At 37.1% G+C, this 26,973-nt stretch overlaps 3 protein-coding genes across 8 annotated transcripts; all 3 read right to left on the reverse strand.

Moving 5' to 3' along the window:
* Positions 1–440: 440 nt before the first annotated feature.
* fam3c (FAM3 metabolism regulating signaling molecule C) lies at positions 441–6,151 on the reverse strand. Of its 2 annotated transcripts, none has more exons than XM_079622788.1 (10): positions 6,014–6,151; positions 5,306–5,356; positions 4,615–4,719; positions 4,433–4,459; positions 3,776–3,899; positions 3,588–3,646; positions 3,444–3,494; positions 2,328–2,412; positions 2,116–2,242; positions 441–1,997 (listed from the first exon to the last, which is right to left on the reverse strand). In XM_079622788.1, the coding sequence occupies exons 2-10, from the start codon at positions 5,319–5,321 to the stop codon at positions 1,908–1,910; spliced, it is 684 nt and encodes a 227-aa protein (XP_079478914.1). In that variant the 5' UTR covers positions 5,322–5,356; positions 6,014–6,151; the 3' UTR covers positions 441–1,907. The 2 variants fall into 2 exon arrangements, with proteins under 2 accessions (XP_079478914.1, XP_079478915.1); XM_079622789.1 differs by having other exon boundaries at positions 5,306–5,371; positions 6,014–6,093.
* Positions 6,152–7,072: 921 nt separating this feature from the next.
* LOC307004075 (sortilin) lies at positions 7,073–15,683 on the reverse strand. Its single transcript, XM_079623021.1, has 21 exons — positions 15,404–15,683; positions 14,857–14,919; positions 14,565–14,641; positions 14,247–14,349; positions 13,608–13,775; positions 13,413–13,486; positions 12,902–12,948; positions 12,612–12,748; positions 12,384–12,467; positions 11,955–12,015; positions 11,218–11,373; positions 10,824–10,921; positions 10,368–10,467; positions 10,119–10,290; positions 9,815–10,008; positions 8,845–9,037; positions 8,648–8,764; positions 8,427–8,553; positions 7,847–7,953; positions 7,594–7,711; positions 7,073–7,426 (listed from the first exon to the last, which is right to left on the reverse strand). Exons 1-21 carry the CDS (start codon positions 15,626–15,628, stop codon positions 7,412–7,414), a joined length of 2,436 nt encoding a protein of 811 aa, XP_079479147.1. The 5' UTR covers positions 15,629–15,683; the 3' UTR covers positions 7,073–7,411.
* Positions 15,684–18,198: 2,515 nt separating this feature from the next.
* On the reverse strand, positions 18,199–26,629 carry cep83 (centrosomal protein 83). Of its 5 annotated transcripts, XM_079624235.1 has the most exons (17): positions 26,559–26,629; positions 26,297–26,382; positions 25,695–25,900; positions 25,450–25,600; positions 24,268–24,360; positions 23,915–24,046; positions 23,583–23,834; positions 21,895–22,026; positions 21,669–21,783; positions 21,450–21,594; positions 21,212–21,361; positions 20,584–20,659; positions 20,315–20,472; positions 19,654–19,783; positions 19,434–19,537; positions 18,918–19,086; positions 18,263–18,786 (listed from the first exon to the last, which is right to left on the reverse strand). In XM_079624235.1, exons 3-17 carry the CDS (start codon positions 25,898–25,900, stop codon positions 18,631–18,633), a joined length of 2,169 nt encoding a protein of 722 aa, XP_079480361.1. In that variant the 5' UTR covers positions 26,297–26,382; positions 26,559–26,629; the 3' UTR covers positions 18,263–18,630. The 5 variants fall into 5 exon arrangements, with proteins under 5 accessions (XP_079480358.1, XP_079480360.1, XP_079480361.1 ...); XM_079624232.1 differs by having other exon boundaries at positions 18,199–18,786; positions 26,297–26,616; XM_079624234.1 differs by lacking the exon at positions 26,297–26,382 and having other exon boundaries at positions 18,235–18,786; positions 26,559–26,622.
* Positions 26,630–26,973: the final 344 nt, after the last annotated feature.

The following is a 26,973-nucleotide window of genomic DNA, read 5'->3' on the forward strand; positions in this document are numbered from 1 at the left end:
TTGTTGCCTACATCAGTACCTATATATATTTTGATATTTTCAGAATGGAATAAATCTGTTATTGAGAGAAATGATTTTTATCAGTTAAGCTGACGGTGAAATTCCCCATCTCTTTCTTGTGCAGCTGTGTGCTAAGAAACATTCTCTAGTCTTTTCTTAGGCCAATGAGAACCCGAATGGATGCCTTCCAGGAATCTACAATCTACTTTATAAACACATGCACCAATTTGGATGTGTGCAGCATGCTTTGATGAGGCAGAACAGATGCTAGGGTTATTCTTGGGGGTTCTCAGCCTTAATCTAAACAGAGGTAAGACATAACCCAGGAATGAAACCAACAGCCATTTTCTCAACTTTTCTTTTCTTTTTATACATGAAACTTATTTAAAAAATAATAATAATTGAGCCATTAGGAAAGACTACAATCACACAACGCACAATTCATTTGATTTAAATTTACTTTGTAGACTAAAGAAATCCTCAAAACAGCTTTACATATTAAGGCAATGACGTGCAACATCAAGAATTCCACACAAAAACTTTAGAAAACTCGTACACAAAATCACTTAGCATCTGATCATTGTAAAAAAAAAAAAGGCACACAAAACTTCTTACAAAAGAAAGGGGTTTCATTCCACAACTTCACAGTATATAGTAACAATTGTGCCGTGAATTATAAAATTAACAAGTAGCGATGATGGTTTTGCATTCTAATTCCTCAATAATTGTGGGACATTTTACTACCTGGTAGGAGGAAAGCAAAATACTACTACAGAAGGCACAATAAGGGATGAAAGCAGTTATACTGTATGATATTATTGCTCGATATGAACACTAACTGTAGGTACATAACAGCTGCTAGACGTACTGCTCAAGTAATCTCAGAATACGCAGATACCAGATGAACTATCAACAGAACTGATGGATCTGAATGCGACGACCCCCCCAAATGTAACAACATTCCCAAAAGCTTTTTTTTAAAAACAAACAGCATACAACCGGAGACAGTAGTTTAACAGTAGAAGGTCCAAAAAAAAAAAAAACACACAAAAAAACCTATCCCATCACACCAGAGATATGGGCAGTTTCATAATAAAAAATAAAATATTATTCACTATCTTCCATCAGTAATAAAGCCCAACAGTCAAAATACCGTTGACAGTAGAAACATAAATATACCTACAAAATAAAAAAAAGAAATAAGTAAAATAAAACATTTTGGTGACAGCAGCCCATCGGCCATTTATATCAATCCAGTCTGATCAACATTTAGAGTGTCATAGTGCAGTGATAAATACAAAATAAAAAAAGAGCAAACCCTCTACCTTAATTTTCTAGGAGAAAAAAATAAAAAGTAAATTTGGTTCAATATCTCTTTTCCTTATGACACTGGAGCCTCACAAATGGCAGAAAAATTGCTGTTTATGGACCAGTTAGAACAATAAAACCTACAAATCAGGCTTCCCACAAGCATGGCATTTTAAAATTGTGATTTTCAACGCTGGAAAATTCACAATAATTAGTGAAGTTGTGGAGTTCTCTAAGGTAAATATAACTTTTTATAATTATTTTCATTTGTAAAATATTTCACTGGCGACATATTGCTCTTTGTTAGTTGAATCCGCTTAAAATGAGTTTTCAAATCCTTATCTAGTGATCGTTGAATGGAAGTAGTGGATATTCAAAAAGAGTGGGAACCCTGTTAAATAAATACAAATATAGAGCAGCAAATACTCAGGATCTCTAATGGTCAGATTTAAGACTTCAAATTTAAAGTCTAGTCTACTCTTACTTTCGACATTGTCAATGCCAATCAAACATTGCATACGTTCAATTGCGTGTTCTTCAATCTTCTCCAGGCTGTATATGAAAATGCTAAATTATTTAAATACAGTGAGAAGTTGATTTCACTCGCGTTTCATTGGAATGCATCCTTCCATCTCCAAAACTTCAGGCCAGCCTTCATATTTGTTGGTGTCTGCGCTGTTCTTGATGTGCTGGGAGACACATGAGATGGTTTATTAGATACTTACATTGATATCAAATATGAACAGGACATGCTCCCGCATTAGTGTAGGATGCAGCCTGAAGAAAAAAGACATAAGGCAGCTTTACCTGCTCAAAGGGGCTCTTTGTCTTGATCCCTTTGCCTCCAACAAACACCCAGTTATCTCTGAAGCCCAGTATGCTGATGTTTGTGCTGCCCAAATCTGCTATCAGATTTCTGGCCTCTTCATTTAGCCTGTACATAATCATAAATGCAATAAATAGACAAACCGAGACAGATCTGTAAAGGTTTGAACCAAAAATGTAGTGAAGCGGCTCACTTTGTTGCAGGATCGTCAAAAGTGGCCATCATGACAATGCTTCCATCTTCTATTTCCTTCAAGTATTTGATGAGCAAGGTCACATCTAGACAAGAATGAACGTTTCAAATTAATATTTAAAATAATGTTACGTTTTGTAAGCGACTGAAAGGGAAATTCACATACCTACTACAAACGAGCTCTTAACAATGAAACTGGTATTAATATCAGTCTCTTGTGAGCCAAATTAATACAGAGGTTCTCAACAAATGGGCCTTAGCACACTTGGGCCGCAAGATGATATAAAAAGAATTATATTTTTTTTGTTCAGTCAACAACTGTCATTTTTATTTAAGAATACGTTTTCCCAGTCTTTGAAAACCATATGAGGGCATTTTAAAAACGTGAAAAGTCATTGAAATTACTATAATATAAAAAAAAAATTCTAGTTAGATCAGGCACTCAAATATTTTGTCAGGTAGAAATTGTCAGTAAAAAAAATTATTTTCAGAAAAAACATCCCATAATCAAACCACTGTAAAAGTCATTGGTCATGAAGAGTGTGAATGCTGAAGAACAGTTTTTGAAATGCCTGGAATAATGGAATGTAATTATTTCAATTTTTAAAGGGGCTATATGTAAGAATGTTCATGTATTAATCACTTTTTTATAGCCAATGTGTGAACAGCTTGTAAAGAAACTTGAAAAAAAACAAGACATTCCCCAACATCCTGGGTTGTCTATTAAAGCCTGTAGACTTTTGTATTTTTATGTTAAGGACTCTGGATGTTTTTTGCCAGGAAATTCAAAAGTGTGTGACATTCACACGCACTCCCGAGAGCCTCTCTACTATTCTATGACAAATGAAACAAATGCTTATACAATGTTCAGGATGATGCAGAAAGAGCTATTCTGTCATGTCCATGTGTCATGCAAAGAAAAGGGATTCATTCAAACTATAGTCTCAAATCTACTTCATAATCAAACAATCATCTGTCGACATGATGCCGGTGAAGATGTAGAGCTGGCGCAAACATATCATAATTTTGAGAAAGTGCTATGCACTAGTGACTGAATCACTCGCACTTGCAAAATCTGCATGTGGAAACCAGATATGGAGTGTAGAAGCAGATTTACCTCCAGACCACATGTCAAAGGAATCAGTCTTGGTCATCTCACCAGTCTTCCCTGTAAAAAGATTGTGTATTGATGCACTCCATTTTCTCTCAGTATCTACTGGATATGACTTTAAAATACATGAAGACAAAAAGGAGGCGGTACCGTTGATCAATGCGATGTTTATACCACGTCCAATGTTGTTCTTCACTCCGCTCATTAATCTGATAAAAGAAAGAGTTCAAACTGCATCCGTCAAATTCTTCTCATGATACACCCAGCTAGAATTCATGCAGGAGTCAGGATTTGTATTTACGGATAGTGTTGAACAATAAGATGCGTGTAAAACCTACACATTGTCCTGAAAACACATTTTTGGGCCGACTACACTGGCCGCTCCACTGGTGATCTTAAAGGCGAAATGGTCCTCGGGACAGGATTTAGAAAGGCCGCATTTGTGGCGCAGTGGCCTGGTTGCTGAAAACAACGTCAATACACACATTACAGATGTCTGTCCTATTTAATGAAAATAATTTTAGGCATGGTCTTGCCCTCTGTCTAGGCTATTTATGAATCGCTTATCTGTGTAAACATATGCCAGATCTTCATGCCGAATGAAGTCTTACTGTTTATTTTATCTTGGGACACATTTCTCAAATCAATTATAAAAAGACCACACCTAAACACACCTACTTTATCAAACTACTAAGTAAACGGCACCAGTGTGACAAACACAGGACATTGTCCCTGATCAGGAATCTTACACCTACATACTATTCATGTCTCACACACACACACACAGACACACACACACACACACACTGCGTTAATATGCAAGGCTATAATTGAGTTGTGCACAGCTTCGTTTGCCATTTTATTCCAATATTATACCTGCATTTTCTAGTTCAATTTTATTTGAAGTTCTAAACAAAAGTTCAGGAAGAGCTAGGAAGGATCAAGGAATAGAGCTCCTCAACTCTCATAAAGACAACCAGTAAATATGTACTCACGGACGGTCTCTCCAGGTGCATATCGTGCTGTAGAGAGACAGATGTCGATTAGCCAATAGCAACGTGCCATGTCAAACAATGAAAAATGAAATCTAAGCTATTCTTTAACTAAACAGGCCAATTCGTTTACTTTGCTAACAGGAAACTGTGTGTGTAATGGATGCTGCAGAAGATGAACTCACCAAAGACTTTCCCCATATTAAGATTCGTATGATTCTCTAATAGCTCAAAGGCCAGGAACACAGCCAGAAAAAAAATAGAAACTAGCACAGTGAGTTTCAAAACTCCTGTAAAAAGGGGGAAAACAATGTTTAATGGAAATAGTACAATGAGAATAACACAAATATGTAGAAACTTAAATTGTCAAAACCAAAATTAGCATATTCTTAAAGGGATAGTTCACCCAAAAATGGTAACCAGACAGTTGACGGCACCCATTGACTTTCATAGTATTTTTTTTTTTCAACTATTGGGTTAGAAAACCCTTCTTTAAATATATATTATTTTTTTCAACAGAAGAAAGAAACTCATACAGGTTTGGAACAACTTGGGTGAGTGAGAAAAGACAACATTTTCAATTTTGGCTGAACTATCCATTTAAACGTTTGAAGTCCAAGTCATGGGCGTCACTGGGCCTTTTTTTAGAGGGGCTTCAGCTTAATTCACCATAGTTATATTAAATTATAATTTATAGTATACTTTATTTTAACTTTTTTTTTAAAATACTTTTGTAAGGTAAACAATTACTGGATTATGATGATTAGTGCAATTCTTGTCACACACATTCCCAAAACATTGTCAATGGCAATTGAAAAAATATTTGCCTTTGGTTACATATATACTTGCAAAAGTTTGAAAGAAAAGGGAACAAACCTCCGGCTCGCATCATCCTGATGGCTCAGCAAGCAAGCACCTGTAACCACACTGAGATCCAGACAACTGATGTGAGATCAAATATCATCATATAACAAAAGCCTGAATTTCCTAAATATTTAACACTAATGTTACCAACAGGAATTTAATCAAAATTCTCAAGATGTTTGTGGGGAAAAAGACAACCACCAAACCAACAGCCAGGCACAATTTCTGTTTTCAACTACTTTAGTCAATTAAAAGTAAGTAATGTGTAAAACCAGTGTTCAGCATTAAACTTATTAAGATCACTATCAGCATTGGCCATTAATAAAAATTTAATAATAATAAATGAATTGTATCATGATGTAATGACTGTCATGTCTGAAAACGATTCTGGTCCACATCAGCTAATTAACCATCCAACAAAAACAGTGTTACTGAATGTTAGCTTTAACTTCAGCTCATGACTTATGTTGTAAAACAAACACATACAACCTGAAAACCTCTTATTATGCCTGACAAAGACGGCAGAAGCGAATTAAACTGTTTTTGTGTTAGTTGACAGCTGTTAAGTGACAGTAGCCGTTAGCATAAAACCAAAACACAACAATAAACCTTCAAACAGAGAAAATTTTATATGAATTCAAGAACAGCATGTAACCCAGCTGACCTAATATTAGAGAGATATTGAATAAAGTAGAGGAGAATAGGAAGGACTAACTTTACCTGGATGCCACGGCGACACAGCGCTGAATATCCCGACACATCCGGGTTCGCATGCAAGGAGGAGCGTGTACGTGTGTTTGAGAATGAAACGTCACTGTGGGGGCGTGTCCTACATGAGGCCCGCCCACCTGCGTAGACAGTCCATTAATAATCAGTTGAGCCGAGGTACTTTAGTATTTGGACAAAGTTTTACATTTAACGACATAGATGTTGTGTTAAACTAAAGTAAGCTATGCTTAAATAGGAAATTATAGATTTTTAGTGTAGATAGCATATGTGAATATGTTCAATAATAATACACAGTCAATGGACTGAAAAAAACACTCAATATAGTTAGACAACGCGATTCAAAGACAATGTACTACCGGTACGTACTTTCTTTATATGGTGTAATTCATACATTTTTTTAAATAATTTTATCGTATAGCCTACCCTGTGTTGCTATAATATTCTTGAATCGTGAGTCAGGTTTGTGTTTTAGTAAAGATGTGGGTAACACTTTATTTTACAGTGTCCCTGTTACACATGTTATATGTAGTTACTATAGTAATAACAGTCATTTATGCACAGTTACATGCAACTAACCCTGAGCCAAACCTTAACCCTAACAATAATAAGTACATTTACTATTAGTGAGAACTTAAATGTATATACACTGAAGGACACCTCAAAATAAAGCGTAACCAAGATGTGTGTCTGGTGCATGTTGGTGTGTAGTGTAGTATGTAGTGTATGCTCGAGAGTATGTGTTACCGAGGAGGTGAGAGGTGAATATGATGTTCATGTGAGGTGTGTGGTTTATTTGTTTTCAAAGACAGACAACTCTTTGGTCTCTTTCTCTTTGTCATTTGAATTTTTCCTTCAATAGTGGTATTGTATTAGCTACAGTGGTAGAGCAATTTGCACTATGTTACTTTATTCTATATGAAGCTATTAAAAAAAAAAACTTCCAATAATTTTATGATTATATACTCTGAAATATAAATATACTTAATATGGTGTTATAAAACAATTATTTAAATGTGGATGATTGGAAGAGCACAAATAATGCAGATTGTTTAAATGCATTTTTATTTATTTACAAGTTAAAAACAGTAGATTGGTCTATTTGAAAATACATAGTCCCAAAACTCAAGGAGGATTGCCAGCAGCAGCCTGAGGGAATATGAATGATTCCAGTGCAAAATACAGAGTGTGAAGGTAAATTCACTCGTAATTATACATTATCCTCTGGTGCCTATAAGACACTTCATAAAACAAAAAACCGCAGCAAGATATAATTTTCAGTTCAACATTATTTCTAGCCGTTCATTTTTACAGTGCCTGGGGTTGAGAAGAGATTCATTTGAAAAATTTCACTTCTGTCTGCAAATCTCGAGTTGTTCCAACTTTTGTTGTTCATTCGATGAGATCCTAAAGAAAAGGTAAAAAGTTCAGCAAGTGAAAGCAAAATAATAATAACAATAATAATAGGCATTAATTAGGAAATAATAGGGGTGTGTTATTATACGTTCAAATTGAAATAAATATAAACAGCCAAACTGAATGGATGCAAGAGATGATAATATAATCAGGCTCACATCATCTGAATCCTCCTGGTCCTGGAAACCATTTCTTTTAGCATTAGGGCTGCTCTCATAGCTAACACACAGATCGTCTTCTTGGAGTTGCAGAGCAGAAAAGCGATACGAGGGTGACCTGCAGGGGACAGAATATGACCAGAAGAGAATGTGACTTCTGCAAGGAAATTCGCATGTCAGATACTAAACATGGCTTTAAATGGATGTAATATCGAACACAGGACAATGAAATAGTTTTTTCATGTTACCTTACCTTTGCCTACAGTTTATTCTCCTTGAAGTGATTATTAAAGCTGCAGTAATAATCAAACCGATGACCCCCACACAAGTACATACCACAATGAGAACCAGCATGCCTGGCTGCAAATAAAAAGACAGAAAATAAATGTATCAACATTTATTAAAGGGTCATATATTTTTCTTGTTTTAGTCTGTGCATTTTGGAGGGAGGGAATTTTATCTGACTCGATCTGCAGTTATATATGTAGGTTGCAGCAAACAAGTCTTTATGAATGAAAAAATGGGGGGGGGGGGAAACAGACCAAAAGTAACTGATTTTGGGACCACAATGTAAGTTTCTCAATATTAACATTTTGTTTATTGAACTATTGAAAATATCACATATGCAGCTGAGCGACAGCCATGTTGATTCCAAAATACAGCAGTCTTGTTTATATTGCGTAAGCAAATTTTAATTATTGAAAGTATTTATGCTCTTTATATTTCATTTATCCTCAAAGAATGGCCCAAAATGTCTTTAAAATGATTTTTATGACTGAATGTTTTTGGCCACCCTAAAATGAATGAATAATTCTCAGAAATGGACTACTTACTGATTTCCCAGTTTGCAAATTTGTGGAAGTAGGTGAACTGTCTTTCCCACAATTATTTTTGAAAGCATCGTTTCTTATCGGAGGGCTGAAACCTCCCTCACATTTATCGCCGGGAATCTTACGATACCTGTTTGACACAGTGGTATAATCATAACAGTGAGGTGTGAGTATGAGTTAAGGAATTTGTTTGAAATAGAAAACAAGATGTATTTATTTATCACCCTGAAGTCTGAAGGTCCTCTTGCTCCCCATCTAAGCAAATATCCTGTGTTTGATTCAGGAAGTCAGGCTGTGGGAGACACTCCGAGCTGTTTTCATGTCGATAGAAGCCATAGTCACTGTTGACAGGATAGATGTTCAGAAAACCCTTTGGGTACAAGCAGAAGTCCAAACCAAAGAGTTCTGCCATTTTTCCTACCACATGAAGTCTTCTCTAGTGCAAAGACACGGGCGCTGCTGCCAGCTGACTACATATCCTCTCCCGTTTCTACATGCTGAAAGTTTTTTCAGTCTTCTAAATGTCTCCTTGTAGCCCAAGAGACATCCGTCTGTTTCTGGGTCAGAGTCGTAGTCAGAGTGCGCCAACCACTTCACATAGTCCTGTTCACCACCTAGGAAAATATGACAATTTAAATAAACCCCTAAACCTATGTTTTAAATTGCCACATCTGTGGCACAGATATGAATGATATTGAGTGGTGTGAGCAATGGTGTTCATTTTCTAAGCAATCATACTGATTTCACCTGGGAGATGATAAAACTGGTGAAAAAATCTTGTTTTCTTACAAAAATAATAATTATTAATTGACTAAAGAGACTTGAGCAGTACACAACCACCTAGCAACAAACCAGAACTCAGAGAGATAGTAAAAATCTAGGAACTGTAATTTTTCCATTTTTAATGCAGTAACCGCAAGTTGATAGTCGGAGAACTTAACGAACCAGTACACGGCGTATCTTATAGGATCAGATGTTTTATCAGGCTATTATATACTTTAGACACCTGTGTATGACACATAGAAGACCTTGGGACTCAGGAAACATACAGGAGGTGCAGGGTTTATCTCTTAAGAAAAGTATGGACCCTTTTTATATTTTGTTCAAAGCTACTAAAAACAAACAACTATCTAATAATCAAAACTCGCACCATGAAGACAAAGCCAAGGTAACTAGTCATTTCAAAGTTTTTTGTCTTCCCTTGTAAAATAGCGCAATTATGTCCCGCGGACGGTCCAGATGCAACCAAGGCGGGGTCTTGGCGAGATCCGCCATTTGAACTATACTTTTAAAAGTAACTTTCCCAAACGTTGGTCTGAGCCTTAATGATATTCATATGACACATATTACAGTATTTTAATTCTGCCCATAATTCTTCAAAAGTTTCTTACATTCTCTGGTGAGCAGGTGTTCAAAGTCTATGGTGACAGCCACCCACATGGGCTGATCATCATCATCTGGGCGGTAGCCGAAAATGCTGATATTCATTGTCTTAGTGCCTGGCTCTGATGCCAGTCCTGCCAAGAAGATCGGGTGGCCTGTAAAATTATATGTCTTCCAGCATTGTCCTTCATCTGTGGAAAACCTGAAAACATCAACATACATTGTAATACACGACAGCAAACACAAATTACATTTCGAAATATGACACTTCATATTTGTTGACATTTTCAACAGGGTAAGTGATAGTGTTACTTTATGGAGCTGATCTGTCTGTCTCTATGCGCCTCCACAGCCACTAACAGGCCTCCAGAGTCCAGGATACTGTAGTGGTGAGGTCCTCTCAGAGTCCCCCACCAGGTGTAACCTCCGTCCCCAGACACGTACACATCTGGCCGGGCAGCAGAAATGGAGTCTCCGACACTGCCTGCGGAGACATTTAACATTTAGACCAGTTTGCTGGGCAAGGTGGAAGCTTTGAAGATAGAGGGGAGTGACTAGTACCATGCGCGATGACCAGACCAGTGGCGGTGGGTTCAGAGAGAGGCAGCATGGGAGTGATCCCGCTGAAGTGACTGTGCTCTCCGTGGATGTGCAGGTTACACTGGAACACACATTTACAGTAACCTTTTAAGTCTGCATTAAATGAAAATCCAGTCTAGAAGTACCTCCCCTACATTTTTTCTTTTTTGATAATCCTAGGATATACATCACAATACTGAAGAAAACATCAATCACTACTTCTATTAGTCGTCAAAAGCTTTGAGGCTAATCTATACGCCAATGTTTTCATAAACGTTTTTAAAATAGGCTTTGTCTTTTGTAAAATGTTCGTCCAATATTTGGCTAATTTTAAAAGTATGTTCAATATGGTCTTCCTCAACTTCCTGTTTGAACAGGAAACTGAGCAATGAAACCTGTGCTCATCAAATTTCTCTTCACTCAGTCCTCAGTTGTTACCTTTTTCAAGTTTTCTGGACAATCCACATTCTCTGGTTTATTCAGAAATCTCCATCGGCCGCCTCTGTCGAACGAAATGACTGAGCGAATGCGTCCATCTGCGGCCCAAGAGGTGATGACTTCAGCACCGTTACAATCGTGATTGGCTATTTGGTACTTAAAGCGATAGTTCACCCAAAAATAAAAATTCTGTCATCATTTACTCACCCTCATGTTATTCCAAACCCATTAGCCTTTCATTCACAAGTGAAGATATTCTGAATGAAGCTTGAGCCATTTCTCACTAAATATGATAAACGGAAGCTCAGATGTACATCCTTGATGCAGAACTTTTTTTTTTGGGTGAACTAACCCTTTAAGGACGATTGAAATAACATGAAACAAATGTTCATACCCTCCTCCAGTTTGTTTGTGAGATAGACCCCTCTCAAAGACGTGACGTTAGTGAAATCGCTCTTCCCCTCCCCGCCGAACAGGTGGCGCTCCAGAGACTTAGAATACAGGATTCCACGGTCATCAGAGGTGTAGATTGTCCCAAAATATGTGTCTTCTGTAAGCATGGTGAGATCACATCACACACAAACACTCCGCTGACACAGCTTTCTCTCAGACGAGATAAGAGATCAGCCATAAGCATCATTCCTCACACACCGCAAACCCATCTAACCGGCTTCATGTGACAAAAAGTGATTCGAACGTCCAGTGAGAAACATGTAAAAGCATGATGGGAAATAAGATAACTCTTCACTTGAACCATGTATCATACATACATGTAAATACAATGAAGGGTGTATTTGTGTGCAATTTCCTCTAGTGTGACAGCGAAGGCCTGACTGAAAGACTACACCATCCTCACTCTTATCTGTTTCCAGTGATCGTCGCTTCACAAAGACCTCCAGACTCAAAGATGAATAGCGTGCACACTGACCCAAAAGAGTCTAGCAACTTGTGCAAAGACATTCTATGATATGTCAGCACAAAGTGGAACTCGCTTGACAAGTCCTGACTCCACACTGTTAAACTGACAGCAACAGTGGTTGAGCTGTTAAATAATAAGGATACTTCTCTTTTACCGCTTTGACAGTTATGGAGAAAGAGGAATGGATGAAGTTAGAAAGCGTGAAACAGAACCTCCAGGGTTGTCCACATGCATGAAGATCATGTCCTCGTCGCCGTCCAGAACGGAGTAGAACTGCAAACAGACATCAACAGTGAGTTAAAGAGTTGCGCAGTGTTGTGAGTGTGTGTAGCTCTTGAATCATCTTTGTGAGAGGTTGTGGCAGGTTTTTTTTTCTGCCAAATCAGCAGGACCAAGATACAAGATACATTTCCCCAAACATATTTATGAAAAATAAATAAATAAATAAATACACTTAATTATATTAATACGTATTAAGCAATTATAATATAATATCAATCATATGTTATTTATAACAAATAATTCTAAATACATTAAATAATATTAGTAATCCATTATTTATGTATAACTAATTCATTATAAATAAAAATTTATTTAACATTTGTATCATAAGTGTGTTCAAGCTTGTGTGTTCTTCGCACCTGCTCTGTAGTGGCTGATGGTAGCTGAGCTTTTCTGAAATGGTCACCCTGGTCTGAAGACACATAGATGACACGGGGAGAGCCCTGTAAACACAACATCTCATAAATCAAACACGCCATGATGATTCTTACAGAAGGTACAGTGAAAAAGGGTGGTCAACACGGAGTGTGTCCGTGAGAGTGAACACGTGCTTGAGTGCGCATGTTGTCTGTAATGATGATCCACACCAGTTTTTCCATGACTGAGGTAAACAGGAAGCCACCAATGTATCCGAAAGAAAAGATGTTCTTGGCGATGGTGGCAAAGGTTTGGCCAAAATCCTGCGTCCGTCTCAGAATAAGCTCGCCTCGTCTCGCTGCCTCCACTGGTTCAAACACAAAGAATAGAGTTAATTAATGTGTAAAGTCAATACATTAGCATTAAATTGAATGACCAATATCTTTCTGCTATACGGAAAAAAATGTATCTCTGATTATTCTTGTCTAATGATGATTTATTGGGAAAAAACTAGAGGCACCTGTTCCTTTTGGGCTGGAACTGAAGAAAAGAGTAATTCCAGATCCCCTTTTGAAATGAATAAAAAAAATCATATTTACAGAAATGAAACTGATTTATTCACATGTGTATATATATATTTATACATATAATTTATATATAAGTGCTGTCAAATTGATTAATCACAAATTAATCACATCTAACCAAACTTTTTGTTTACAAAATATGTTTATATATTATTGTATATATATTTTATATATGTGTGTGTGTGTGTGTGTGTGTGTGTGCGTATATGTATATACACACACACATACACATATATGTATATATATATATGTGTGTTATTATACAGTATACACACACAGAAACGTATATATATATACAATACATATAAATATAATAATATATATAAACACACATATTAAACAAAAACTTTTGTTAGATGCAATTAATCATGATTAATCGATTTGACAGCACTAATATATTTGTACTGGAAGTGCTGTCAAATCGATTAATCATGATCGTGTTCTCACCATGTGAATGTGTGAACTCCTTCATGAACTTCAGACCAACTGTTCCCAAAGTCTTGTGAGAACCATAGCCCATCCTAAAGAGAGAGATAAAAAAAAGACAAATAAGTACAAATACAATAGGGCAATAGGGGGGTTGTAAAGACCTCACAAACTGTTAAGGGGGCTTAATGAAGCAGGACGGGAAACCTTACGCACATCAATGCTGATGACCACAAGGTATTTTGGGTCCTGGTAGTGGAACTGAATGGCCTGTGCTGGCTGGAATGGAAGCTGCACTGATCTAAACGTCACACCAGCATCCATCGACGTAAGAATAACTCCTCCTAGCGTCTCCGTGAAAGGCAGGTTGGCTGTTAGAATCACCTGTAATGGCAACAAAAAGTGTATAATTCTGGTGAAAATAATTACAACCCTATGAAATATATAGGGTCCCAAAGAACAATGGTAACAGCTGGAAACTAGCTTCACACCAACCCCACTTCATAGGAAGTTAAAAAGGTGTCGTTTGTGGTTTGTTGTGGGTTTTGACACTACGTGACTAATAGCAATGTCGATAGCAATGTCTGTTAAAACCATGAGCTATCTTGAGACAGTCATCATGTCCCTTTCTGATTGGACAGTATCTCTCTGGTGTCAAATGGAAAAAAACATATTTCCCACGAATTGACAACTATGCCCACTCACAAAGTGTTACTGACCAAATGTCATATTACTAATCTGCTATATCTATTACTTATTAGCTAATTAATAAGAATTAGTTGAGAAAAGTTTGATAAGTGGCTTTCTCAGAGATAAAGCCATGGCTACAGACTTAATGTTAGCACATTTATTTACCTGTTGAGGGTTCCCAGGTCCAGCACTTATCCCAAATTCTTTCTTTATGAATGTGTTGTTGATGGCATGGGAGATATCATGAAAAGACTTTCCAAAGTCATCACTGTAAAAAAGGTTCAACTTATCAGTAAGGAAGTCCTGATTGGTTGCATCTAAATGTATCTTGTAAATAGCTGGCTAGGCCAATAACCAAGCAATGTAAAAGTGTAAAAGCACCAGTAAAAGCTCCATGTTATTTGGTAAAACTGCAGGTAAAACAGGTCGAAACTGGTAAAACAGGTCAAAACTGGTAAAACAGGTAAAAACTGCACCACTGACCTCCTGTAAAGGCGCGTCGAACCACCTTCATAAAATGAATCTGAGAGAGCGCTGAGTGTGGAAAGGACCAGGATTACCTGAGATGGACAGAAAAGGGTTCACACTACTTCTGCATGATTTCACAATACACACACACACACACACACACACACACACACACTAAACAACTGACATTTTATCATGAACAATTTGATGTAATGACTGAATATGACAGATGCTGCAATGTTCAGCCATATTATCAATATCTATTAGTTACTGTTATCCTTTTTATGAATTGGCAAGAGTGACTAACCCCAGTTCCATCTCCAACCCATGTGAGGGTAAAACTGGATCCATCATCACCATGAAACCCCGTCTGGGGAAAAAACACCAGAGGACAGACTTGCACATATACTTATGGATATGTATATACTGTTCAGTCTGTCAATTAAATGAATTGTTTACATAAAATAAAAATTCCTATAATTTACTCTCCCTTGTGTTGTTCCAAACCTGTAGAACTGTACATATATCAAGGCTCTTATTCCTAAATATATTAAAGGAAAGTGTCCAAAACAGCATTTCAGTCCAAAAAATCAAATGTACAATTTTTTTTTACAACTTTATTTTAAAATGACTAAAATATTATTCAAACATCGAATATTTAACTGTTAGTAAATATGTATAGAAATTATTTTAACACGGGTATAAACGTGGTCGCCATAAATGTAGTATGATCTCAGGTAAATTAGGTCACTTTTTGACATTCATCTCAATGTCAAAAGTAAAAAAAAAAAAAAAAAAAACAGCATAAAAAACATACTGCATTTGGATTGTGAACGTCAGTGTCTCGTTCTCACCTCGTGTGTGTGGCTGAGCAGAATCTCTTGGTCTTTGGGAGACAGTGGAGTCTTGCATGCTGTGAAACGCGTTTGTCCAGTCCAGGTGTCCCGTCTACGTCTCGAGTGTCCGCCTGCAGTCCGAGAGAAAGTTAATGTTCGCGCGTCGCGCTTCCCTTGTACGAACGCGTCCTCAACCAGGACCAGTAAGCACACACTACCGAACACGAGCAGTGTCCAGTTCATGACTGTATGACAGTTTTGAAAGCGGCAAGTTTCCTGGTGCCTCAGAAGATGCGCGCTGGAGGAGGAGGAGGAGTGTGCGCCACTGTCCGGGTATCGACTCACCGCAGAGGCAAAGCACGTGTTTCAAAGCGAAGTGAGCTGCCTACCTCAACAGCATATCATTCCGAGTCAGCAGGATTGATACATTGGCTGCACGAGCCTAAGAAAGCAATCATTGCATGGTGTACAGCACTTTTAGGCATCAATTGCAGGATTTTTGAGCATCATTGAAAGACAATACAGTGTGCGCAAAACATCATAGTCTCAATGGTAGGTCGTAACTATGTAATTTTTGGCGAATTAAATCATTCGTACGTTACTACGTTTTCGAATTATTTAAATGAGGTTCTTGATGCTTAAACCATCGTAAGTTTAGATGAATTCACCAAAACGTAAAACTGTTACGTTTTCTCATGAGATCGGGCTATGCGCGCTGCGTTTTGGGCATGTGCTGCCCGGGTAGGAAGCTCAATAGGTTTTAAGACACAGGCGAGCAGATTTAAACTTTAAAAATGAAATTTAGTTCTGTCAAATCGATTAATCGCATCTAACATCAAAGTTTTTTTTATATATAATATATGTGAAGATTATTATATGTGTGTGTGTGTGTGTACATATACACACAGACACATTCATATTATTATATTTATATTATACAGTCATGGCCAAAATTGTTGGCACCCCTGGTAAATATGATCAAAACTGGCTGTAAAAAATAAATCTGCATTGTTTATCCTTTTGATCTTTCATTCAAAAAATTGCCAAAATTCTAACCTTTCATTGAAGCAAGAGAATTGAAAGTGGGGCTAAATCACATTATGAAATAAATGTTTTTCTCCAAAACATGTTGGCCACAATTATTGGCACCCTTTTATTAAATACTTTTTGCAACCTCCTTTTGCCAAGATAACAGCTCTGAGTTTTCTCCTATAATGCCTGATGAGTTTGGAGAACACCTGACAAGAGATCAGAGACCATTCCTCCACACAGAATCTCTCCAGGTCCTTCAGATTCCCAGATCCATGTTGGTGCTTCTTCTCTTCAGTTCAGCCCACTCATTTTCTATAGGGTTCAGGCCAGGGACTGGGATGGCCATTGCAGATCTTGGTTTTGTGCTCAGTGACCCATTTTTGTTTTGATTTTGATATTTGTTTTTGGATCACTGTCCTGTTGGAAGATCCAAACATGGCCCGTTATAAGATTTCTAGCCCCGGCTGTTAGGTTTCGATTTTTTATCTGTTGGTATTTGATCCAATCCATGATGCCATGTATCTGAACAAGATGTCCAGGACCTCTGGCAGAAAATTAGGCCCACAGCAGTAAAGATACAGCTGAGTATTTCATTTTACACATGGGGTACTTTTTTATCCCTGTGTGCACCAAACCCATCTTACGTGTTTGCTGCCAAAAAAGCTATTTTTTTGTTTCATCTGACCATAGAACCCGTCCCGTTTGAAGTGCCAGTTGTGTCAGGTACTTTTCAAACGTTCTATGGACAGAGGAACCAAAAAAATAGCTTTTTTGGCAGCAAACACTTAAGATGGGTTTGGTGCACACAGGGATAAAAAAGTACCCCATGTGTAAAATGAAATACTCTGCTGTATATTTAATGCTGTGGGCCTAATTTTCTGCCAGAGGTCCTGGACATCTTGTTCAGATACATGGCATCATGGATTGGATCAAATACCAACAGATAAAAAATCGAAACCTAACAGCCGGGGCTAGAAATCTTATAACGGGCCATGTTTGGATCTTCCAACAGGACAGTGATCCAAAAACAAATATCAAAATCAAAACAAAAATGGGTCACTGAGCACAAAACCAAGATCTGCAATGGCCATCCCAGTCCCTGGCCTGAACCCTATAGAAAATGAGTGGGCTGAACTGAAGAGAAGAAGCACCAACATGGATCTGGGAATCTGAAGGACCTGGAGAGATTCTGTGTGGAGGAATGGTCTCTGATCTCTTGTCAGGTGTTCTCCAAACTCATCAGGCATTATAGGAGAAAACTCAGAGCTGTTATCTTGGCAAAAGGAGGTTGCAAAAAGTATTTAATAAAAGGGTGCCAATAATTGTGGCCAACATGTTTTGGAGAAAAACATTTATTTCATAATGTGATTTAGCCCCACTTTCAATTCTCTTGCTTCAATGAAAGGTTAGAATTTTGGCAATTTTTTGAATGAAAGATCAAAAGGATAAACAATGCAGATTTATTTTTTACAGCCAGTTTTGATCATATTTTCCAGGGGTGCCAACAATTTTGGCCATGACTGTATGTGTGTGTGTGTGTGTATGTACATATGTACACACATTCATATTATATTATATAGGCATATATATATATAAATATATATATATATATATATTATATAAACAAAAACTTTTATGTTAAAATAATTTATCTTTGTGTTGTGGCCGCCCACCGCTTAAATTAAATGGGCATTTCTGGCAGACCTTCCAGTTTTTTGATTAGGCTTAATTTAATTGTAGTTTACTAATTGTTATTCAGTGAAAGCAGGTTATCAACAATTAAAAAAAGAAACGAATAGTTCTGTATTAAAAATTTTCATGGATGAGTGCTTTTAGACACATGCTTGTCAGAATTAAATCATTTTTATTTATATACACACACAATGTCAGCCCCGGCATTCCAGGCCAGAGTAGATGCACATTTGGACTCACAAAGGTATGGTAAATATAAAAAAATTTAAAATGGTTTTAGGTCATTCAGGTCATTCTACAACCGAACCCACAATGTAAATGTAAACTTCAATGTAACCCCCTCAGTAAAAAAATAAAAAAAACACCAGAAAAATAATTACAAAATAGTGCAACAGGTTTTTATTATTATATCTCTGACCTTTCTGTTGTAAAGTACGAGTCGTTTAAAAGAAAACGGCTCACAAATGTCACAGTATGTCCGGTTTTTGGCACAGGATGAATGAAAACACAGGTAGTAGTGGTTAAGAAAGGTCTGGAAAGACGTCCCGTGGGCTTGAGAGTCTCTCTCTGTCTCTGTCCAGAGGAGCAGCCAGCTCTTCCAGCTGCTGTTGCTGACTGTTTTCCAACTCTTCCAAGCGTCTCCGCAGCACACACAACTCCCTCTGGTGCTGCTCCTCCTGAGACAGGAAACGAGTGGGAAGAAGAGGGGATAAGAGAGAGAGGAGGACGGGAAAGCAGTAGATTTATATCCTTTTGTTATGGCTGACAAGAGAATATTCTACTCTGTGGATGGGATGTTTGCAGACACCTGTATGTTTGAGAAGATGGACTCTGCTGGGATGAGGAGGGATTGGGCCAAAGGGGTGGAGGAGGTCATCTGGTTGCCCAGCAACAGACGGCGAAACTCGTTGTGTCTCCTCTGCAGCTCTTTTAGACGCTTGCTGAGCTGAGCGTGTTCTTCAGAGTATGAGGATTTCCTGAGCACACAAACACATAAGAAATATTATACAAGACACACACACACACACACACGCACACACACAGGGCCGGTTGGGTAAAAACAAGAAAAAAAATTCTAAGGTCTAGAGACACGTTATTTTAACTTTAGCGTTGAATTTTCGAATGCCATATCATGTGTGAGACGCTGCAAAACATGCGAGCGCAACAGTTAAAGATGTCTGTCTAGCCATTGAAAAACAATGAAAAACGTTCCATGATCATTATATATACACACACACATATATATATTTTTTTAACAATTAAAATATAATCTCTAGATAATCTCTATAGCAAAAGTAGTGTTATAAACAGAACAAGAAAGTACTTTTTTGCAGTGCTTGCTTCAATTTCAAGCTCTTCTATCTTGGCTTCTAGGAGCTGAATCTTGTCTTGGAGTTTGTTCTCTTTTACTTCAGTCATGACTTTCCTCTGGATAAGAAAACAGACCGATAATGCACCTTTAATAGTAATCATTATATCAATTAAAAAAAGAAAAAAAAAGTCAAAGTATAAGCAAAATGTAGTTTGAAGGCTTTATGCACTACCTTTTTCTGAGCAAATGCTGCTCTCTGCAGGCGCTCTTTAGCCTGGCTGTATTTCTCCCGTAGTTCCGCTTCTCTGTCCTGCAGTTTGTGTTTCTCCTCCAACCATTCCACCCTTCTCTCCTCCACCAACCTGTGACAATAAAACGTTGACAATTCATTTAACTCACTGTCAACTACATTGTTACAATATCTGAGCGTGAATTTATTTGATTTGATCTATTTTCACAGAAAAAACTGAGTAAAATCATATTGAAAAATAGACAACGGATAGACAAACAGGATAAATATTTTACATACAGAAAGATTAAATCTGTATAATTTTAGGTACATGGCTCTGATATATTCCCATTTGTTGATATGGTTGAATTTTTTTAATGATTTCAGGACAAAAAAAAAAAAAGATCTAATGTACCATTATCAACAAATCATCCATATTTGTCATTGAGGGGAACAATGTCTATCAAGCACTTTTATACAAGCTAAATCTTGCTTTGTAACCAACATTTCATCTTAACAAACAACTCTATTTTAAGCCTCTAATCTGAAAAAATGCTAAACAACACATTTTGATGCTCGCTCAGCAAGCTGTCAGCATTCTCTGAAATATTTCTGGTTCCCCTTTTACAGCGTTGCTAGTATCCAGATTACTGTAAAGGTGTACCTCTCGGCTTCCTGTTGGGTCCGTTCCATTTGTGTGCGAGCGCTCCGTAGGTCCTCTCTCACTCGCTCCAGACTTTCTCTCAGTCTGCTGTTGGTGTCCAGCAGCTCACTCTCCGAGTGAGAAAGAGTTCCTATCTGTAGGTTCAGCTCAGCGTTTTGCTGATAAACACAATTCACTAAATATATTTGATTGTGTTATGTGAAACGTCATGACTTCCACCTCAATATTATGTGCATTCACAGTAATTTCACTCATTTTACAGCACTTACCCGTCTCAGGTCAGCATTTTCTGCTCTCGAGGTCTCCAGCTCTTCCAGCTGTTGACCCAGCTGCTGAACTTTGGCTCTGTATCACATGTAATCGGATAGGAAATCAAACGGGGGTTGAAAATTATATTATTTGACCATTTACCGCTACTGAGCATTTAAGTAATTTCTTACTCAAAAGTCTTTTGTAACTCAACAGTCAACATAAATGGCATTTGCAACCCATTTTACCTCTGAGACATTCCAGAGAGAACCAGGATATTTAAAGTAACACCATTAAATAGATCTTATTGTGAATGATTCATCCATATAGGTTTCATATAAAAAAAACATTTAATCAAAATGCCACAACTGGATCTTCAGGTTAAACGACAGACTTCTCTCTAGAGACCTATGCAGGACTTCTCCAGGACTCCTACTTTTTCTGCTTAAACCCCGCCCCTGCAAGCTCATGTTCATCTGCTTATACATCACAATATGTAAGAAAAGATCTGTTGCTACTTCCGTTTCATTGTGATTTTAACAACAAAAGCAGGAATTAATTTCCACAATAAGACCAGGAAGTAAATGGGGTTCCTTCTGATTTTATGTGGACTTTAATACAAAAATTAATGACCCTCAAGAAACTTGCCTCAGGTTTTGGAGTTCCTTACGAACAGACTCCTCCCCCAGCTGGGCGGCACGGAGACGCTCCTCCCACTCCTCTTTCTGGGAGTTTCCTGTTGCCTCCTGAAGAGCTCTCTGCTGTTCGAGCTCAGATAAACGATTCTCCAGCTCCAGCCTGGTGACAATTAAATAAATGCATTAAGATGCAGAAAATCCCATGAGGCTTTAAAATTATAACCTTGTCTGATGCTATTAGTGCTTACTTCTCTTCCTGAAGGGTGGCCATCTTGTGTATCTCTTCCTCTCTCGCTGCCTGAACCCTGCGCACCATCTCTCGCTCTTTTTCAGATATCAAGTCTTTATTTCTCTCCAACGCTGACTTCATGACCTCAATATCTGACTGCAGACCTGAGAGAGAAAGACACTGTTATTAATGTAAAACAGGTTCAAAGAAAGTAAAAGAGAAGGACGCATATGTTTACCCTCTACTTGGCACTGCAGTGTGTCTCTGTCTCTTTCCATTTCTCCTTTGGCTCTGACACACTCTAGTTTTACGTTACTCAACTCCAGCTTGTGCGTGTGCTTCATCTCTTCAACCTGGACAATAAACAAACACAATTGCCAGGATATATTGCTACAGATATCAAGCATGGGGACATGAGATCATAGAATCTGACTGGTCAAGTAACCCAGGCTGTGTTCGTGTACCTGACTGCTGAGCGAGTTGATCTCCCGCTCGGCTTTGTGCAGTTTGCCTGTGAGGAGTGTGTTTTGTTCCTGAGATAGACGAAGTTCACTTTCTGTCCGGTCCAACTGCATACGGATAGACTGCTTCTCCGCCTGCACATTAACAGATGGATCTTGATCAAATATCTTAATCGTTCTAATTTATATAACACATGTTGTGTCACATTTGAATAAAAACATGCTGAAATGCAGAACATAATAGATTTAAAATATTCATTATATTCATAAGTTTGAATTAGATTTAGTTGAAGACGTTTTATGTGATCTCAGACTGTATGTGATCCACAGTACATCAATTATTCTATACTTAAAATATTTATGAATATTAAATAGCTCCATTTTCAGCATCATTACTCCAGTCTTCAGTGTCAAATGATCCTTCAGAAACATTCTAATATGCTGATTATTATCAATGTTGGAAACAGTTGTGCGGTAAAAAATATTTTTTTATAACCCGTGATACTTTTTAGGGTTCTTTGATGAATAAAAAAGTTAAAAAAGAACAATCTTTATTTAATGTAGAAACCTTTTGTAACAATCTACCATTCAAAAGTTTGGGGTCAGTATTTTTTTCTTTCTTTTTTTTTAAAGAAATTAATTACTTTTATTCAGGAAGGATTTGTTAAATTGATAAAAAGTAATAGTAAAGATTTATATTGTTCTAGTTTTAATAAATGCTGTTCCTTTTTTTTTTTAAACAACTTTTTATTCATCAATGAATCCTGAAAAATGTGTCACAGGTTATTTAAAAATATTAAGCAGCACAACTCTTTCCAACATTGATAATAACAGAAATCAGCATATTAGAATGATTTCTGAAGGATCATGTGACACTGAAGACTAGAGTAATGATGCTGAAAATACAGCCATTATAAATTATATTTTAAAGTATATTCAAATAGAAAACTATTATTTTAAATTGTAATAATATTTCGCAATATTGTTGTTTTTATCTGCGTTTCTGATTAAATAAATGCAGGCTCGATAAGCATAAAAGATTTATTTCAAAAACATTGAAATGAGTAATGTTTCCAAACTTTTGACCAATACTGTGTATATATATATATATATATTTTATATATACATATATATATATATATATATATATATATATATATATATATATATATATATATATATTAGGGCTGTCAAAATATTAATCACGATTAATCACATCCAAAATAAAAGTTTGTGTTTGCATAATATATGTGTGTGTACTGTGTATAATTATTATGTATAAATTACACACAAATTCATGTATATATTTAAGAAAAATTGACATTTATATACTGTATATACATTTATATAATTTATATTATATATAAATATTTTATATATAAATATAATTTTTTTTTCTTAAATGTATAAATGATTGTGTGTGTTTTTATATATATAAATAATTATACACAGTATACACACATATATTATGTAAACACAAACTTTTATTTTGGATGTGATTGATTAATCTTTTGACAGCCCTAATATATATATTTAAATATTTTATGACAGCTTTGAGAAAGGGGTGAAATGGGATTGGGATACTGAGTGAATGGTTCTTCATGTATCATGAGAACCACTGTGCCACCGCTCAGCATAAACTTAAGCACATAAACTTATTTTATCATTACTCTTTACTTGAATACGCTCACCTCCAGGGCTTTTACCGCAGCCTGGGATTCGGCCAGCTGCCGGATCTGAATCCGCTGCACGTTTTCAGCCTGAGCACCTGAGTTATTTCTCTCTGCTCTGAGTTCAGTGACCTCTGCTTCCAGGCCTCTGAGCCGCTGGTGCAGTTGAGCTTTCTCCCTCAGCAGGGCTTCAACACGCTTCCCGTTCCGTGCCGGATCTCCGCTCTGCAGCTGAGCGGCCAGATCCTCCTTATCATGCTCGAGTCGAGCCACCTGCAGAATCACATATATAACACTCCTTCATACAGAGACACTGCTGGGTCAAAACACAGTTTCAAATAGAGAAAACGTACATCAGCTTCATGTCGAATCCGTCTCTCCTCCAGGACTCGAGCGTGCTCTTCTTTCTGGTGGTCAAACTCTGACTTGAGGAAAGTGAGGTCATAACGAAGCTTATTATACTCTGACCTGTAATTCTCTGCTTCCTGTCACAGAGAGAAATAAAGAAGAGCATTTCGAGACTAAACCTACATTAAACAGACACTAAAGGTCTTTCATAGCATGCAGTAAAGACAAAGCTATCAGTTTGTTTTCCATCTGTGATGGACAGGATTCTGGCTGTAGCATGTACTCATGTGGTTGTCATGGCAAGAGGAGTTAATAGTTGCGGAGTGGGAGTCAGCTGGTGCAGAGGGGCGTCTGTTACCTCCTGGAGTTTGTTGAAGCGTTCTCTGATGGGAGCCTCCAACTCCTGCTGCACCTGAGCTCTCAAGAGCTCCAGCCGCTGAGGAGTCAGCACCTTAAACACACGATCAACACAACACAAAAAAGCGTCAGCCAACTGTCTAAAGGCCTGTTCAACACCAAGAATTATATCTATAACAATGACTAAAACAATCGTTCTGTTTATGATAAGCTCTTGCTGCAGTTATGTCGTCTAGTGCTTTAAATGCTCAAGCTTCTTAAAGCAGGATGGATTCTGATTGGCTGTCAATGTTTTTATCATTCATCAGCAGGAAAAAAAAAATCTGAAAGTGATTCCAATGATATTGTTTCATTATCGTTATAGTTGTGGTGTGAACTCTGCTATTCTTTAATATTTAAAATATTTTTTAGAACTACTTCTTTATCGTAAACATTATAGTTAACATACAGGCCTTTGTTTAAGCGTATTAAAACACTTATGTTTGCTTATCTCTGCAGCACCAAAATATCTTTATATAATGTTGTTATTGTTAATTACAACAAATAAATATGAAATAAAAAAGGTTTAGAATAAAAAATTATAATAATTAAGCTAAATGGAAATATAAAAAGCTTTTTAAAAAACGAATAAAACTGGAAAACATTTTTTTTTTACAAAACTTCAAATTTGAAAAATTACAAAAGTAAATATAAAAATAAAAGCACATTTAAAATGCTATAACAGTATTTAAATACTAAAATGCTTTATATTTAATGTCTAATAATGCCCTATAATCTGGATAAAGCTTTGTGTGAGAGTGTGTGTGACAAGAACAGAAGATAAATATAAGATTTAATTTAATGTTTCCAATTCCTCATATTTCCTATTGGTTTATTGATTCAATATTATTCTAAAATGTGGAATAGTCAGTCATAATAAAGATTTAGAAGGTGTATCCAAATGTTTTACTTGTATTGCAATAATTATTAATTGATGTGCAATAATTATCTAAATAATTAGAATTTTCATGAAACTTTGGTATTACTAAGTTTTAATTAGCAGCAACTAGTATGTCAAAAACTAGAATTTTACATAACATTTTTGAGTGACTTATAATGAAATTACTTGCAATAAATGCTGAAAGTTACTCTCTGTGTTGCCTATCTCTGTAAAATGAAGTCTAAAGCGGACAGTAATGTGTACCTGCAGTCTGAGCTCCTCCAACTCCCGTGTTTTATCCAGCAGTTCTCCTCTGAGCTCGGCCAGCAGCAGCTGCTGTTTCTCCTGAGCGACCTGCCGATCACTGAGCAGCCGCTTCAGTTCGCTCTGCGCCCGGGTGTATTCATCCTGCAGTCTGCACACGCAAACACATTTTGCAGAATTGAACCCAACAATGCATCCCAGAACTGTAGAAATGACCAACCTTGAAGTTTCACACAGTCACTCACCTGGTGTGCTCCACTTTCAAGGTCTGATAGTTGGTCTTGTGGTTCTCACAGCGCATTCGCTCATCGATGAGCATTTTCTGGAGCTCCATATCAGAGCTGGTCAGTCCCGTAGAGCCGGCCAGGAGGACTGCGGTTTTCCCGACGAGTCCTGCAGGCTGCAGGTTTGGGAACAGGGCAGATGACTGCCCTAATGCTGGAGGGTTCATCTGGTCCATAGCAGGCAGAGACAGAGAAAAAGAATTGAGGGAACAAAAGAAAAAGATTTGTATACTTCCCTTCCCTTCAAAACACTCCAAAAAAAGAATCTCAATCAGCACTAATGACTTCAGCCAGCCAAAGTCAAGAGATGCAACCACATCCCATCAGGACAGACTACTTTAAAATCACTTGTAAGTCTAGTTAGCACGAACAAAACATCTAATCACTACATGTGCAGCACAAGGGTCCTTACTGGCTCTTCTGCTCTCAAGTGATTAGATGTGAAGCTCAAGCTGGTCTCCAGTGATTCACTCTTGTGTTGTTGTAGAAACACACCTACTCTAGCATAAACGCACAACGGCTTCCCATGTTGTCAAAGCAACCGAACCACTAGGGAAACTAACCTCGAGTCGTGCATTTAAACCAGCGCAAGATGAAGCATTTCCTGTTGTCCTTGACTGTTAGTCCGTGGATATAGTTTTAGCTGTTGCTATATTGAAATGTCATGAGAAGAACAGTGCTTGATCAACAGTGCATACTGCACTTGTTTCATAAATAAACACCTCTGCTGGGTGTAACCTACTGCATGCGCTCAAAACTTTACAAACCATAACAAGTGCATTAAGGGACTAAAGTAAATAATTTTAGCAGCTGCTGTAAAGTTACCCGATCCAACACTGACAGCAGCGACGCACTGTTGTTACGTGATGATGATGATGATTATGGCGGCCAGAGTCGCCTTTCAAAATAAAAGTCCGGACAAGGACAATCGACATAAAAAAAAAAAAAAAAAATTTTAAGCATATTGCGTAGTTGTGCTTGGAGTTAATTATTTTATTTGTGATAATTTTGACAAGGTTGTCATAGAAAGAAATTGAATGAAGACGTACAAAAATAAGAGAAAACCAACGAAATATTACTAAGTTAACTGATTATGTTATTATCATTCAATGTATGCTTTTTCCTGTGAGCTTTTTGTTTTTCAATGTTTTTTTGTATAGTAAAATAAAACATGTAGCTGTAGTCTAGTGATTTGTTTTACCCTCCTACTTAAAATAGTTTGTTTAATGTTAATAAGTAA

The sequence above is a fragment of the Phoxinus phoxinus genome (assembly GCF_949152265.1).
Source record: "Phoxinus phoxinus genome assembly, chromosome: 9".
NCBI classification, from domain to species: Eukaryota; Metazoa; Chordata; class Actinopteri; order Cypriniformes; family Leuciscidae; genus Phoxinus; species Phoxinus phoxinus.

Bases quoted from the DNA above. Each gene is read 5' to 3' on its own strand.
- fam3c (XM_079622788.1), bottom strand. The intron at 4,460-4,614 runs GTGAGTTCATCT...GTCTCTCTACAG, and splicing joins TAATATGGGGAAAGTCTTTG to CACGATATGCACCTGGAGAG. The intron at 2,413-3,443 runs GTAAATCTGCTT...ATTCTTGTCTAG, and splicing joins CTTTGACATGTGGTCTGGAG to ATGTGACCTTGCTCATCAAA.
- LOC307004075 (XM_079623021.1), bottom strand. From the start codon at position 15,628: ATGAACTGGACACTGCTCGTGTTCGGTAGTGTGTGCTTACTGGTCCTG. The intron at 13,776-14,246 runs GTAAATAAATGT...TTGCCATTACAG, and splicing joins GACCTGGGAACCCTCAACAG to GTGATTCTAACAGCCAACCT. The intron at 10,922-11,217 runs GTATGAACATTT...CTTGGGCCGCAG, and splicing joins CACAAACAAACTGGAGGAGG to ATGGACGCATTCGCTCAGTC.
- cep83 (XM_079624236.1), bottom strand. From the start codon at position 25,909: ATGGACCAGATGAACCCTCCAGCATTAGGGCAGTCATCTGCCCTGTTC. The intron at 19,784-20,314 runs GTACACCTTTAC...TTATTGTCACAG, and splicing joins ACCCAACAGGAAGCCGAGAG to GTTGGTGGAGGAGAGAAGGG. The intron at 19,538-19,653 runs GTAGTGCATAAA...TTTCTTATCCAG, and splicing joins CAGCATTTGCTCAGAAAAAG to AGGAAAGTCATGACTGAAGT.